Source organism: Callithrix jacchus, chromosome 5, assembly GCF_049354715.1.
Source record: "Callithrix jacchus isolate 240 chromosome 5, calJac240_pri, whole genome shotgun sequence".
In the NCBI taxonomy this organism is placed as follows: Eukaryota; Metazoa; Chordata; class Mammalia; order Primates; family Cebidae; genus Callithrix; species Callithrix jacchus.
Genome location: NC_133506.1, coordinates 93,596,643 through 93,612,272, shown reverse-complemented (window position 1 = coordinate 93,612,272; position 15,630 = coordinate 93,596,643). Strand labels below are relative to the sequence as shown.

Here is a 15,630-nt window from a genome sequence, read left to right as displayed (position 1 = left end):
GTGGGGCCACAGTTATCTTTTTGGAAGCTTTTTAAAGTAAAGCATATTTTATTTCTTGAAGAGTTAAAATACCTGTTTTTCCTTGAGTAAGCTTTGGTAGTTTTTATCTATGAAAAAATTTGTTCATTTCATCTGTTTTTGGTTTCATGAGTTATTTATAGTATTTTATTATTTTAACAAAAATTTAAAATATTAGATTTTAATATAATTCTTAAAAATATATTTTAATGTTTAAATATAATAAAATAAATTTTAATATATAGTATATATATATATATATTTTTTTTTTTTTTTTTTTTTTTTTTTTTGAGACGGAGTTTCGCTCTTGTTACTCAGGCTGGAGTGCAATGGCGCGATCTCGGCTCACCGCAACCTCCGCCTCCTGGGTTCAGGCAATTCTCCTGCCTCAGCCTCCTGAGTAGCTGGGATTACAGGTGTGTGCCACCATGCCCAGCTAATTTTTTGTATTTTTAGTAGACACGGGGTTTCACCATGTTGACCAGGATGGTCTCGATCTCTTGACCTCGTGATCCACCCGCCTCGGCCTCCCAAAGTGCTGGGATTACAGGCTTGAGCCACTGTGCCCGGCCAATTTTATTATATTGTACTGTTTATCGAATCTATAGTTGATGTCCTCTTTCATTCCTGATATTGGAAAATTTGTTTGCTCTTTTTTTTGTTAGCGAATATACCTAGGGGCTTTTAACTTTATTGATCTTTTCAAAGAAATACCATTTTGTTTCATTAGGGTTTTTTTGTTTGCCTGCTCATTTTATTATGTTTTCTATTATTTCCTTACTGCTTTGGGTTTAATTTACTTTTTCTAGTTTCTTAAAGTAGAAGTTTAGGTTATTGATTTGAGATATTTTCTCTTCTAATATAAACATTTAATGGCATAATTTTCTCTTTAAGCACAGCTATAGTCACATCACACAAATTCTGATATGTTGTATATGTATTTACTTCAGAATGTTTTTTATAATTCTACAAAATTTTCAGCATTTTTCTTTTATCTATTGTCTCTCCTTTGTTATTTTTGCTATCTCTATGGCAGTCTGTTTGACACAACTTAGACCAGTCCCTTTATCCTTTTGTTTCTTAATTTTTCCTTCCTTCCTTCCTCTGTTCCTCAGAGTCTTGTGTTCTGTTGCCCAGGCTGGAGTACAATGGTACAATCACAGCTCACTGCAGGCTTGAACTCCTGGACTCAAGTGAGCCTCCCTCCTCAGCCTCCCTAGTAGCTAGGACAGTTACAGGTGCACACCACTGTTCCTGACTAAGTTTTAATTTTTTTTTTGTAGAGATGAGGCATTGCTATGTTGCCCAGGCTAGTGTCAAACTCCTGGCCTCAAGTGATCCTCCTACCTCAGCCTTTCAAGTAGCTGGAACTGGAGGCATGTGCTGCCAGGTCTGGCTGATGAGCATTTTTATCTGGCTTTAAAGTGCTTGTTAAATAATTCCAAACATCTGTGTCATCTCATCATTGATATTTGTGGTTGACTTTTCCTGGTTTTTCATATGCTGAGTAATTTTGGGTTATATCTTGGACATTTTTATTAGGATTTTTTTTTTAAAATACTCTGGGTCTTGTTTCATCAGTCTGCCAGTTTTATTGTCATTCAAAATCAGGCCTCATCAATATGCCTGTTTCTATTTACTTTTCAAAGTAAATAACTATGAACATCCTTAGATTACTATACCATCCATCTCTCCAGGTTTTATTGCTACTTTCAATGGGAAAGATAGGTTGGAATGTTCTTCCTCCATTGTACCTAGAACCTTCCTTCCAGAGAGGATTTTACTTTTGCTTTATTCAGATAACACTAGCTCCTGAACAATTTTTAAGTTAATTTCTTGAAATTTGAACCTCAACTTTAAATCCCAAACCTAAATTAGGCACATAAATCTTACTTTGAATTTAGAGGTGAGACTTTTTTCTCCCTCTTCAGAGACCAGTAGTAACAAAGTTCCTTTCTATTTTCCTATGCCAGTAGGCAGAGAATTTTTTCTAGCCTATTCTTTCAGTAAGAACTTTAGCAGTGGCCAGGCATGATGGCTTATGACTATAATGCCACCACTTTAGGAGGCCAAAGCAAGTGGATTGCTTTAGCTCAGGAGTTGAAGACCAGTCTGGGCAACATGGTGAAATCCCATCTCTACCAAAAAAATACAAAAGTTAGCCAGGTGTGGTGGTGTGCGCCTGTTGGGAGGCTGAGGTGGGAGGATCACCTGAGCGCTGGGAGGTCAAGGCTGCAGTGAGCCATGATTATACCACTGTACCCCAGCCTGGGTAACAGAGTGAAACCCTGTCTCAAAAAACAAGCAAAAATTTTAACATTATGCAGGGGTGGGGTTTTAGTCTCACTTTCAATTTCCTTTCTGTGATGGGTCCATTTTTCTATCCCAAAGCAGTGTTAAAAATCCTCTTGTGTCCAGGCACAGTGGCACGTGCCTATAGTCCCAGCTGCTTGGGAGGCTGAGACTGGAGGATCACTTGAGTTCAGGAGTTTTGGGCTGTAGTGCACTATGCCAGTCGGGTGTCCACACTAAGTTTGGCATCAATATTGCGATGTCCCAGGAGCAGGGGACCACCAGGTTGCCTAAGGAGGGGTGAACCAGGCAGGTCAGAAACAGAGCAGATCAAAACTCCCGTGCTGATCAGTAGTGGGATTGCGTCTGTGAATAGCCACTGCACTCCAGCCTGGGCAATATAGTGAGACCCCATCTCTAAAACAGATAGATAGATAGATAGATAGATAAAAAAGAAAAATCCTCACATAGGCCAGGCATGGTGGCTCACACCTGTAATCCCAGCACTTTGGGAGGCCTAGGCGAGGAGATCACCTGAGGTCAGGAGGTAGAGACTAGTCTGGCTAACATGGTGAAACCCCATCTCTACTAAAAAATACAAAAATTAGCTGGGCGCAGTGGCAGGCCCCTGTAATCCCAGCTGCCCAGGAGGCTGAGGCAGGAGAATCACTTGAACCCAGAAGGTGGAGGTTGCAGTGAGCCGAGATTGTGCCATTGCACTCCGGTCTGGGAGACAGAGTAAGACTCCATCTCAAAAAAAATTTTTTTAAATCCTCACATGTAGCACTCCAGGGCAACTGTGGCCCCTGACCCACTAATGAAAGTTTCTTATCTTTCTGGAGGTTAAAGCGAGAGGATCTCTTCTCAAGCCCAGGAGTTCGAGACCAGCCTGGGCAACATATTATAGCAAGACCCTGTCCCTGCAAAAAAACTTTTAAATTAGCAAGACATGGTTTCATGTACCTGTGGTCCTATCTACTTGGGAGGCTAAGGCAGGAGTATCGCTTGAGCTCAGGAGGTTGAGGCTGCAGTGAGCTTTCAGGCCACTACAACCCAGCCTAGGTTGACAGAGACCCTGTCTCTCAAAAAATAAAAATAAATAAAAGTCAAATGGCATACACAAAAAAAGTAAATGCCCAATTAGAATACAAACTAATGTATTATTAGAATTGCCAGAATTTCTAATATTCATATACCACGTGTATTTGTATAATATGTTTATATTTATATATGTTTTAGGCTAGGGACTATAATTATGTCTACAATGAGTCAGGATTAAAAGAATTCCTGTTATCTCTTGTGACTGAAAAAAAGCAGTGTTTGATTTAGAAAAAAGAAATTTTCAATATAATGAAATTAATACTGGTTTCAAATTGTAACTTTCAGGTACTGTGGAAAGGGCAATTTTGAACTTAGAGAACAAAAATAAAACCACTGCTATAAATAGCTAAAGAGAATCTCCATTTTTGTGGTTACTTTTGTCTTTGTTTAGTTTACTGAATTATTGGCATTCCATGTAAAATTCAGTTAGGAATCTCAGGTTAGTAGATAAGGAGATTTGTTTCCTTTCACTAATAGTGGTTTCTTTTCAGAAACATGTTCTCCTTCCTTCCTGCCAGGAATGAGTAGCGACAGTGACATTGAATGTGACACTGAGAATGAGGAGCAGGAAGAGCACACCAGTGTGGGCGGGTTTCACGACTCTTTCTTGGTCATGACACAACCCCCGGATGAAGGTGCAACACATGATGTCATTTTACACAGATTAATAAAACCGCCGTTGCTGCTTCTCTTTCTTCTTCTTCTGCTGCTGCTACTTCTACTACTTCTGCTCTGCTGCTTTTGCTTCTTTTGCTTCTACTTCTTTTTTTTTTTAATTATTGTCATTTGTGAGACAACATTCTTTGTTAAACTATTATGGTGAGTACTGAAAAAACATAGTTGGTAATATTTGACTTGGTTGCACCTAATGAGTACTACTTACTGGGTAGAGAAGGGGCCCACAGCCTGCTTTTGTATAGTCCATGACCTGGGAATGGTTTCTACTTTGTAAAGAGGTAAAGAGTCTTAAAAAACAAGCAAAAGAAACCAAGAAGAATTTTCTTTTTTTTCTCCCCCTTTCCCCCTCAAGACAGAGTCTTGCTCTGATACCCAGGCTGGGGTGGCGTGGCACGATCTTGGCTCACTGCAACCTCCACCTCCTGGGATCAAGCCATTCTCCTGCCTCCACCTCATGAGTAGTTGGGATTGCTGGCACACACCACTATACCCGACTAATTTTTTCTTTGTATATTTAGTAGAGATGGGGTTTCACCATGTTGGCTAGGCTGGTTTTGAACTCCTGACCTTGTGATCCACCCGCCTCAGCCTCCCAAAGTATTGGCATTACAGGCATGAGCTACCGTGCCCAGCCCAAAGAAGAATTTTCAACAGAATCCATTTGTGGCCTACAATGCCTAAATATTTACTCTCTACCTTTCATAGCAAATGATTGGCAATGCCTAGGGAGACTTCAGATATTTGGGGTTTTTTTCAGAGATTTTTCTAGCGTACTCTAAGATAACTTTAAAAATAACCTTTTCTGGGCCGGGCACGGTGACTCAAGCATGTAATCCCAGCACTTTGGGAGGCCGAGGCAGGTGGATCAGGAGGTCAAAAGATCAAGACCATCCTGGTCAACATGGTGAAACCCCATCTCTACTAAAAATATTTTTAAAAAATTAGCTGGGCATGGTGGTGCATGCCTGTAATCCCAGCTACTCAGGAGGCTGAGGCAGGAGAATTGCCTGAACCCAGGAGGCAGAGGTTGCGGTGAGCCGAGATTGCGCCATTGCACTCCAGCCTGGGTAACAAGAGCGAAACTCCGTCTCAAAAAAAAAAACCTTTTCTGATTTCTTAGAAATACATGAAAATTATGAAATCAATTTTTATTATCTCCTATCCCCAAAAAAGTTATTTGGAAAAAATTCAACGAGAGAAACCTACTGTTAATATTTTACCTTGTTTTTTTTCTGTTCTCATTTGCATTTCTTCTACCTAATTTTTTTTGAGACTGAGCCTTGCTCTGTCTCCCAGGCTAAATTGCAGTGGCTTAATCTCAACTCACTGCAACCTCTGTCTCCCAGGTTCAAGCAATTCTCCCACCTCAGCCTCCTGAGTAATCAATAAAAGGATATACTGTCAAGTTAGAGAAATACACATTTAAAGTTACCCAGAGGCCTTAATAATCAATCTGAACATTGCTCTGCAAGATATCCTAGAGTGACAATATTGTCAAGCCTATGCTAATTGTCTGCTTTATATTTTACATATTTTCCTGGTGTTCTGGTAACTTTTTCAATACAGAACGAAGCATTTGATGATTTGTAAGTATTAAGGCATCTTTAGTAACTTCCTCTGCTTCTAAAAGAAGCATCCAAATTTTGTGCAAGTTATTTGGAGTGCTGGTGGTTTTTATGATACTTGCATGTGTAATTTAACTGGCTTTGAAATAGGTTTTATGTTTATAAGGTCTTGAATCTTGAGAATATACATCATTGCTTCTTGTTTCCTTCTTAAGCTGCCCCAGCATTGTCCCCAGGAGGACAAAATGAGACAATTCCTGTCATCTTTTAATTGTGGGTGTCTGTTACACATTTTATTTTTTCTCCTTTATTTTTTCTTTATGTTTGCTTATACCTGACTCAGATCACAAATTCTCAGAAGACAGAGATTTGTTCACAACCCAGCACATCTTTATCACTTAACACATTTGATCATTTAAAGACTTGGGAAGGAAAATACTCCTCCTGTTACATTATATGCTTTTAAATTTTAAATTATTATTTTTTTTATTCATAGATACACATTCCAGTTTTCCTGATGGTGAACAAATAGGCCCTGAAGATCTCGGCTTCAATACAGATGAAAACAGTGGAAACTAATTGCCAAATCAAGAGAACTGACTTGCAAGCTACATTGACCCAGAATTTTGCTATAGTTGGTGCTCAATTTTGTCATCAGTCAGATAATCAGATTTGGTCTTACTTTTTCATTACCTGAAAGAGTAATTTGGAAACTGTCGAAAGGTTGCACAATTTAGAATAACATCACAGTAGCAGATGGGAAAAAACAATATGGGAAGAGTTCTTTGTAATGTAAGGAAATGACAGTGTAGTTCTCTATTAATGTAGCAAATGTGTGCATTCACAAAAGGCAGTTTTAACTGCCAGAAAATGTACCCCCAGGTCATGCATGCCCTCAGTAACCTGCTCAGCATTGGTGCTCTACTGTCTTTGGCTAGAACTTAGTTGTGTCTAAATGATCACCTTTATATTTGGGGTTTTAATTACACTTTAGTTACAGTTCCATTAGTGCCTATAGATTAGTGACCAGAACAATTGCTTATGAACAGATTCTGCCCTGTAGACACTTTATGTGAATAACTGAAGTAACACTAGACTGAGTCTCCTCTTTGGGTAGGTATCTTCTCTCATTATTTCAAGTACAGGCACACTGTTGATTGGCATGTAATCTTCCTTTTGTGTCACTTCTGCAAGTGTAATTTTAAATAAGTTAACATGGACTTGTTCTGTTCCTGGTCCTGTAAACACATCTAAGATTATTTAAAATTATTTCATTTTTTTCTGCCTCTTACCATACAACTGTAGTGCAACAAATATTTTAAAGCCCCTTTTTTCTTTATTTTCATTAGTTGGACATTGATTTCAGTGTCAACACATTTAAAGATTCATTTATGTTGCACAGTGGCTTATATGAAAGTGAAACTGATATAAGATTTTCTTTCATACTTACAATTAGCCCAAAACAGTTTCCACACTTTGCCATTGTGCTCTTGCATTTGTGTTTGAGCTGCTGTGTATTGTGAAAATTACATTGAAAGTTGACTAAGAGACTATTAACAACGCATGATAATTATACATGTGAGAGACATCTGCTGTATTTTACTTAGTGAATATTATTCACTTGTCCGTGTCTGATGTCTTGCTGAATGCTGTGACTCAGTTTACTTTTGTTCAAAATAGTTTGCACTTTTTTAAATAAAATCAACTTGAGAAAATATGCCTCTGCTATTTATTAAATTGGAACCAGAAACCCTTTTTTCTACTCATTGCTTGTGGCTATTTAGTAGTATAGAGAGGATCCAAACATTTGGTTGTTTTGTGTTTAGTTTCATGATAAGGAGTGATGCCTAGCGTTGATCCCAGTCATTCTAAAATTTTAATAAACCTGAAAGACCAAAAGATTTCTTCATTACCTTGCTTCTGTATTTAGTATTTTATCTCAAGTTCATTTCTGGAAAATTTCTCCTGAATAGAGTTTTCTATTAGGGCTAGAGATACATTAATGCTTGTATTGTCTATGAACATATCCTTTCTAGACAACTTTAACTACTTGTGTCGTTGATCCTTAAGTAACCTTTGAGGTAGATGAGTTGTATATCAAACCTGTTTGGCCATGGAGCCTGACGTGTGGGGAAGTTGTATCATTCTCTTAAGGTTTAACACCACTGGCAGGGATGGCTGAACTGCTGTTCTAGTGCCTTTTCCACTTTATCTCACTTGCACCAAACCCAACATTCTGATACCTAATAATTAAAAACCTAAAGATTATTCTTGTCTTTAGCTTTTAATTTTAAGATTTTAGGTTTGCAAAAGAGTTGTAAAAATTGTGAATTTCCGTATACCCTCTGCCCAGCTTCTCCTTTGTTAATGCCTTGCATAATTATAGAACAATGGTCAAAACTAAGAAATTAATCTTGGTTACAGTATTGTTAATCAGTCTACAGAATTTGTTCAGATTGCATCAGTTATTTCACAAATGTTCTTTTTCTGTTCTAGGATCCCACATTGTACTTTGTTAGCATGTTTCCTTGGTATCTTTCAGTATATGATAGCCCCAGCATCTTTCCTTGCTTTTTGACCTTGATATTTTTGAAGAGGATGTGTTATTTTATTAGATGTTCTTCTGGCCAGGCGCAGTGGCTCCCGCCTGTAATCCCAGCACTTTGGGAGGCCAAGGCAGGTAGGTGGATCATGAGGTCAGGAGATTGACACCATCCTGGCCAACAGAGTGAAACTTCATCTCTACTAAAAATAGAAAAGTTAGCTGGGTGTGGTGTAATTCTAGCTACTCAGGAGGCTGAGGCAGGAGAATCACTTGAACCGGGAATCAGAGGTTGCGGTGAGCCAGTCCATCTCAAAAAAAAAAAAATGTTCTATTTGGGTTTGTCAGATGCTTTCTTATATTAACTTGAGGTTATGCATTATTGGGAAGGCCCTTCTCAGTGCATCACATCAGTGGGACTACAACGTTTATATGTAAATATATATACACATACATATAGATTTTATTTTATTTTATTTTTGGATGGAGTCTCACTGTCACTCAGGCTAGAAGGCAGTGGCATCAGCTTGGTTCACTGCAAACTGCTTCCCGGGCTCAAGCAATCTTTCCACCTAAGCCTCCTGAGTAACTGGGACTATAGGTGTCCACCACCTTACCTGGCTAATTTTTGTATTTTTTGTAGCGATAGGGTTTCACCATGTTGCCCAGGCTGGCCTCTAACTCCTGAGCTCAAAGCCATCCACCCACCTCAGCCTCCCAAGGTGCTAGGATTATAGGCACAACCCACCACTCCTGGCCTAATGTTGATTTTTTTTTTCCTTTTTTTTTTTTTTTTTTTTTTTTTTTATGAGACAGTCTCGCTCTGTTGCCAGGCTGGGTGCAGTGGCATGATCTTGGCTCACTGCAACCTCCACCTCCCGGGTTCAAGTGATTCTCCTGCCTCAGCCTCCCAGGTAGCTGGGAGTACAGGCCCACACCAACACACTCAGCTAATTTTTGTATTTTTAGTAGAGAGAGGGTTTCACCATGTTGGCCAGGAGGGTCTCGATCTCTTAACCTTGTGATTCGCCTACCTTGGCCTCCCAAAGTTCTGGGATTACAGATGTGAGCCACCGTGCCCAGCTGATGTCGATATTTTTTTATTGGTGAATTTAACCTTGAGATTACTTGGTTAAGGTGGTGTTTGTGAGGATTCCCTACTAGAAATTTTAAATTTAGTTTTTTTCCCTTTGTAATTACTAATATTTGGGGCAGATACTTTGAAACTATGCAGATACCTTGTTTCTATTAAACCTTTTTTTTTTAAAGACAGGGTCTGGCTTTGTTACCCAAACAGCTGGAGTGCAGTGGCTCGATCTAGGCTCAATACAGCCTCAACACCCTGGACTTAAGTGGCCATCCTACTTCAGCCTCCTGAGGCATACAAAAAATAATATTTTTGTATTTTTTGTAGAGATGGGGTCTTGAACTCCTGGGCTCAAGCAGTCCTTCCACCTCAGCCTCCCATAGTGCTGGGATATAGGCATGTGCCACTGCATCCAACCAAAACTCTCACTAATTTTATCACCTAGTAGTCGATCTTTGCCTATGGGAATTATTACTGTAATGTTTAGTTTTCTAATTCTCTAATTTTGTCTGTGTTTTTTATTAGAATGCTATAAGGAAAAGTCCTTCCCCATTTTTAAAATTTTAGTCACTTAATTATATCAGCTACTTTATGTCCATGTATAATGGATATGTATTTTGTTTTTGAGTTATGACTCAATGCTGTTAATATTTTGTAGCTTGGCTTGTTCTAGTTTTAGCTATTGGAAACTCATCCAGATTGGCTCCTGTGCCCTTTTCATATGTCCCATTCTTGTTTTTTTTTAAGCATTTCTTTGCTTTCTGACATCACAAGATGCCGACCCCAGCCATGGAGTTAACCACTTCCTGAGGAACCATGGTTCTTTTTATTGGAGAATGCTATTTAGAAACAAAGATTTGGATGCCATGTATTTATTATTAATAGACTGTCACTGCTTCTAGTCCCACTCTGTGGATAGACAGAAAATGTAAATTGGCTGAGTGTGGTGGCATGCACCTGTAATCCTGGCTACTTGGAAGGCTGAGGTGGAAAGATCATTTGAGCTTGGGAGGTAGAGGTTGCAGTGAGCCAAGATTATGCCACAGCACTTCAATCTGGATGACAGAGTGAAACCCTGTCTCGAAAAAAAGTAAATGTAGACAGCTGTTCCCTCAGTATCTGTGAGGGATTGGTTCTAAGACCCCACGTGGATACCAAAGTTCTCAGATACTCAAGTCTCCATATAAAATGGCATAGTGTTTGCATATAGCCTGTGCACATCCTCCTGGATCCTTTGTTTTGGGTTTTGAGACAGGGTCTCATTCTGTTGCCCAGGCAGGGATGCAGTTGTGCATACATAGGTCACTGCAGCTAGGAACTCTTGGACTCAAGTAGTCCTCTCACCTCAGCCTCTCAGGTAGCTGGGACTACAGGTATGAGCCACCACGCCTGAGCTTCCAGATACTTTAAATCATCTCTGTAATACCCAATGCAGTGTGAATGCTGTGTAAATTAGTGTTGTGCTATATTTCTTCTTTATTTTTAAAAATAAACTCTGTCCATAGTTGCTTGACTCCATGGATGCAGAAACCAAAGAGAGAGGGCTGATTGTAAAGGTACTCATGCAAATACACACATTCGTAGGTATGTCTGTACATCTCTGTGTGTGTGTATGTGTGACTGTGACTATGAGTCTATATTGGTAACAGTTCAACTCTGAGAGGCCTCATTCTGGCCTTCCCTCTTATCTTTCTCTGACACAGGCCTAGCGCTCATTAGCTACAATATATGTATCTACTTGTCCAACCCTAATATACAGGTAGCTTCAAAACTGTTGGCCTCCTGTGGATTCCAGGCTATGCCCTACAAAAACCAAATTTACCACCTAAAATATAGTGTTTGTGTACCATTCTTTGAGTCTTTAGCTTTTCAGTATTGTATCATAACATGTTTTCAGATTCAAAGGTCCTTAGATTCAAAATCGGTTCTTTTCTTTTCTATTCCCTTCATTGTGTTTTGTGCTTCACTGGTAACACAGTTAGGTCCATCTGTTATGGTCTACATTCTGTCTTCCCCCACATATCCTGGTTAATTTGTAAATTTACATACATTAAAATTCAATCTTCGTGGCATAGTTTTGTGGGTTTCAACAAATGTCATGTATCTGCCACCACAATACTATACACAACATTTCAGTCACCCCAAAAATTCCCTGTCCTGAGGCTTTATAGGTAACTACCTCCCTTCCCTGCAGCTCCTGGCTACCACTGATCTGATTTGGTCTGTTTTCTGCACTTTTAGTTTTCCCTTTTCCGGAGAGTCATGTAAACGGGATCACAATTCGGCCTCTCACTTCGCAATGTGCAGTTAAGTTTAACTCATCTTGTGTGAATCAGTACTTCATTCTTTTTTATTGCTGAGTAGTAGTAGTCCACTGTGCGGATATATACCACCGTTTATTCATTTACCCATTTGGGTTATTTCTAGTTTAGGCTGATTCAATTCTTGTAAACATTTGGGTACAAATTTTTGTGTGAGCATAAGCTTTTATTCTCTAGAGTGTTATATGCTGTATTAGTTTTCACACTGCTCATAAAGACATACCTGAGACTGGGCAATTTATAAAAGGAAGAGGTTTATTTGACTTATGGTTCCACATGACTGGGGAGGCCTCACAATCATGGTGAGAGGTGAAAGGCACATCTCATATGGCGGCAGACGAGAAAAGAGCTTGTGTAGGGAAACTCCCCCTTATATAATCATCAGCTCTCATGAGACTTACTATAGTGAGAATGACACAGGAAAGTCTTGCCCCCATGATTCAGTTACCTCCCACTGGGTCCCTCCCACAATACGTGGGAAATCAAGATGAGATTTGGGTGGGGACACAGCCAAACCATATCATATGCCTGGGAGTGGGATTGCTGGGTGTGTAATAGAGAATTGTGTGGCCTTTGTCTCTAGTTCCTAGGAAGTGCCCTCTACATCTTTGGTATTCCTCAAGTGATAGGAGTGATTTATGGTGGGCCTTGCTAGTTTATGCTAATGAGATGACTCAGGATGGGGGCTAGCTACACCAGAAAGGCCATGAGTATCATTAGAGGGTTGGGTTTCTGAACCATGTGATAGCCCAGTTTAGGCTCATTGCCAGTGATTGTTATGCCTACATAAGGAAGTTCGGGAAAAACTCTGGACAATAAAGCTTGAGTGAGTTTCCCTGGTTGACAGTACTTTGTTTATATTACATATATCAATGTGCCTGAGAGTGAGTAAAGTTGTCCTCAAGTCAAGGGGCCTTCACATTTGGGACTCTCCCACACCTCACCCTATGTATCTCTCCCTTTAGCTGGCTTATTTATATCCATTTATCATAATGAAACTGATCATAAGTGCATTTCTGAGTTCTGTGAGTTGTTATAGTCTATCAAACCTGAGTAGGATAGCAGAAACACCCAGATTTGGAACTAGCCGGTCAAAAGTGAGGGTGGCCTCAGGATCCCGGAACTTGGAGCTGGTGTCTGGAATGAGGGCAGTCTTGTGGAATACTTTGCCCCTAACCTGTGCAGTTTGACCTACCTCCGCGTAGTTGGTGTCAGTCAGAACTCATTGTACTGAGTCATGGTAAGTATAGTCTTAACTTTCTAAGATGCTGCTCAACCTCCACCCTGACATAACTGTTTTGCATTCCCATCAGTAGCACATGAGAGTTCCAGTTGCATCTCACAAACAGTTGGCACTGCCAGTAGTTTCTTAGCCATTCTTTTTTTTTTTCTAACCAGCTGAGCTAACCAACCATTTTTTAGCCATAGGTGTGTAATGATATTTTGCTAATATTTTGCCCAGAACTTTTTCATCTATATTCATGAGTGACATTGGTCTGAAATTTTATTCTGTCTTCATCTGATTTGGTGTCAGAGTAGTGCTGGTGTCATAAGGTGACTGTTCTATTTTCTGGAAAAGAATGTGTAGAATTGGTGTTATTGGTGTTACTTATCCTTTTTTTTTTTTTTCCTAAGACAGAGTTTTACTCCTGTCACCCAGGCTGGAGCGCAATGGCATGATCTCAGCTCATTGCAACCTCCGCCTCCCAAGTTCAAGCAATTCTCCTGCCTCAGCCTCCCAAGTAGCTGGGATTACAGGTGGGTGCCACCACACCCGGCTAATTTTTTGTATTTGTAGTAGAAACAGGGTTTCACTATGTTAGCCAGGATGGTCTTGACCTCCTGACCTCAGGTGATCTGCCCTCCTGGACCTCCCAAAGTGCTGGGATTACAGACGTGAGCTACCACACCTGGCCAGAAAACTTCTTTTTCTTAGTTGGTATTTATCTTGCTTGGTGTGCTCTAATTTTTTTTTTCCTTTTGAGACAGAGTCTCGCTCTGTCACCCAGGTTCGAGTGCAGTGGCTTGATCTTAGCTCACTGCAACCTCCACCTCCCAGGTTCACGATTCTTGTGCCTCAGCCTCCCTAGTAGCTGGGATTACAGGTATGCACTACTATACCTGGCTGATTTTTGTGTTTTTAGTAGAAATGGGGTTTCTCCATGTTTCCCAGTCTGGTTTCAAGCTTCTGGCCTCAAGTGATATGCCTGCCTTGGCCTCCCAAAGTGCTGGGGTTACAGGTGTGAGCCACCATGCCTAGCCTTTTTTTCTGTTCTGTTCTTTTTTTTTTTTTTTTTTTGAGACAAGGTCTTTCTCTGTCACCCAGGCTGGAGAGCAGCAGCAGGATCACAGCTCACACAGCCTCACCCCTCCTGGGCTCAAGTAATCCTCCCACCTCAGCCTCTCAAGTAGCTGGAACTACAAGCCACACACCATGCCCAGCTAATTTTTTTTTCTTTTTTTCAGAGAAGGTCTCACTGCATTGCCCAGGCTGGTCTTGAACTCCTGAGTTCAAGTGATCCTCCCACCTTAGCCACCCAAAATGCTGGGATTACAGGTGTGAGCCACCTCGCCCAGCTTTTTTTGGTATTTTCTGAGTTTCTTTTATCTTTGGTTTTGTGTTTGTCATTGATTTTGGAAAACTCTCAGCCATTATGTCTTCAAAATATTTCTTCTCCCCGTTATGTTTCTCTTCTTCTAGGATTCTAGTTGCGCATATGTTACACAGATACTGCTGCACAGATTTTATATGTTATGTTCTGGGTTGATTTTGTTTTTCTTTCATTTTTTTTTTTTTCTGTTGTGTTTCAGTTAGGGTAATTTTTGTTAACTTGTCTTTAAGTTTTACTGATTTTCTTTTCAGCAGTTTAGAGCCTGATTAGCCAACTGAAGCCATTCATCCATCTCTATTATGGCATTTTTTTATGTTTTACATTTAATATTTAATTATAGGTTCCATCTCTTTGCTGTAATCACCCATATGATCTTGCATAGTATCAACCATTTTTCTTGACATAATCATAATTTTTTTTTTTTTTGAGACAGAGTCTCGCTCCATCACCCAGGCTGGAATGCAGTGGCACAATCTTGGCTCACTGCAATCTCAGCCTCCTGAGTAGCTGGGACGACAGGTACACTCCACCACACGAAGCTTTTATATTTTTAGTAGAGATGGGGTTTTGCCATATTGGCCAGGCTGGTCTCAAACTTCTGAGCTCAGGTGATCCTCCCACCTCGGCATCCCAAAACTATAATTACTTAAAATTCTCTCTTACTTTCAAAATCTCTGTTGTCTGAGTCTGGTTCTGATTATTTCATCTCTTCAGAATGTTTTCTTCTTGGCTTTTCATATGACTCTGTATTTTGTTAAAAGCAACACATCTCACATAGGACAAGATACTTTGATGAATAGTTTTTACACCTGAAAGTGGGCCGGCCTTTCCTGCTGCTAAGACCTCTGTTGCAGAGATGGAAATAATGTATTACGGGTGGTGCAAAAGTAATTATGGTTTTCGCTTTTGTGATGGCAAGAACCAAAATTACTTTTGTGCCAACCTAATAGTAGTTAGGAGTTGTGCTTGGTTCAAGATTGAATTTGCTGATTATCCTTAGTGGTCTTAAGTTCCTGTGATGATACGTTGCATTTCTGATTGGGGTTGGATGCCAGAGCACTGTGTTTCTGACCCTGAGTTTCCAGGCTCAGAAGCTTTGTGCTGGGTCTCTGGGAGGGTCTCTCGGTGTGCTTCTGTTGCTCTCCTGTCGTCCTCTTGGAAATATTCTGCTGTTACTTGAAGTGTAACTGGGGGCTAGGGAGGGGCTGATATTCTTGGATTAAGCTGCAGTTTTAGGCACTGTGTCCCTAGGTTTGGGAGGGTCTTTATTCTGCCCCTCCCCTGGGATGTGGCTTAGTTTTCCCTAGCCCCTTCCCTCTGCCGCAGTGACTTTCACCAGGATCCAAAGGGCAACAGTATTTGTGCCCTTTTTCCCTCATAGAAGAACACTTTTGTTCTGTGAGATGAGCCAAAG

At 40.2% G+C, this 15,630-nt stretch overlaps 1 protein-coding gene across 13 annotated transcripts in view; it reads left to right on the top strand.

The window, feature by feature from the left end:
* The window catches only part of TRIM37 (tripartite motif containing 37), a 127,237-nt gene extending 119,868 nt beyond the window's left edge, over nucleotides 1-7,369 (top strand). For 5 of the 13 annotated variants that reach the window (XM_078373662.1, XM_035300657.3, XM_008996944.5 and 2 more), the window contains 2 exons: nucleotides 3,930-4,046; nucleotides 6,151-7,369. In XM_078373662.1, the coding sequence (XP_078229788.1) occupies nucleotides 3,930-4,046; nucleotides 6,151-6,233 (200 nt within the window). In that variant the 3' untranslated portion in view covers nucleotides 6,234-7,369. Of the gene's footprint in view, nucleotides 1-3,902; nucleotides 4,047-6,150 lie in introns of all 13 variants that reach the window. The other 8 variants (XM_078373661.1, XM_017972476.4, XM_008996942.5 and 5 more) reach the window with 2 other exon arrangements.
* Nucleotides 7,370-15,630: the final 8,261 nt, after the last annotated feature.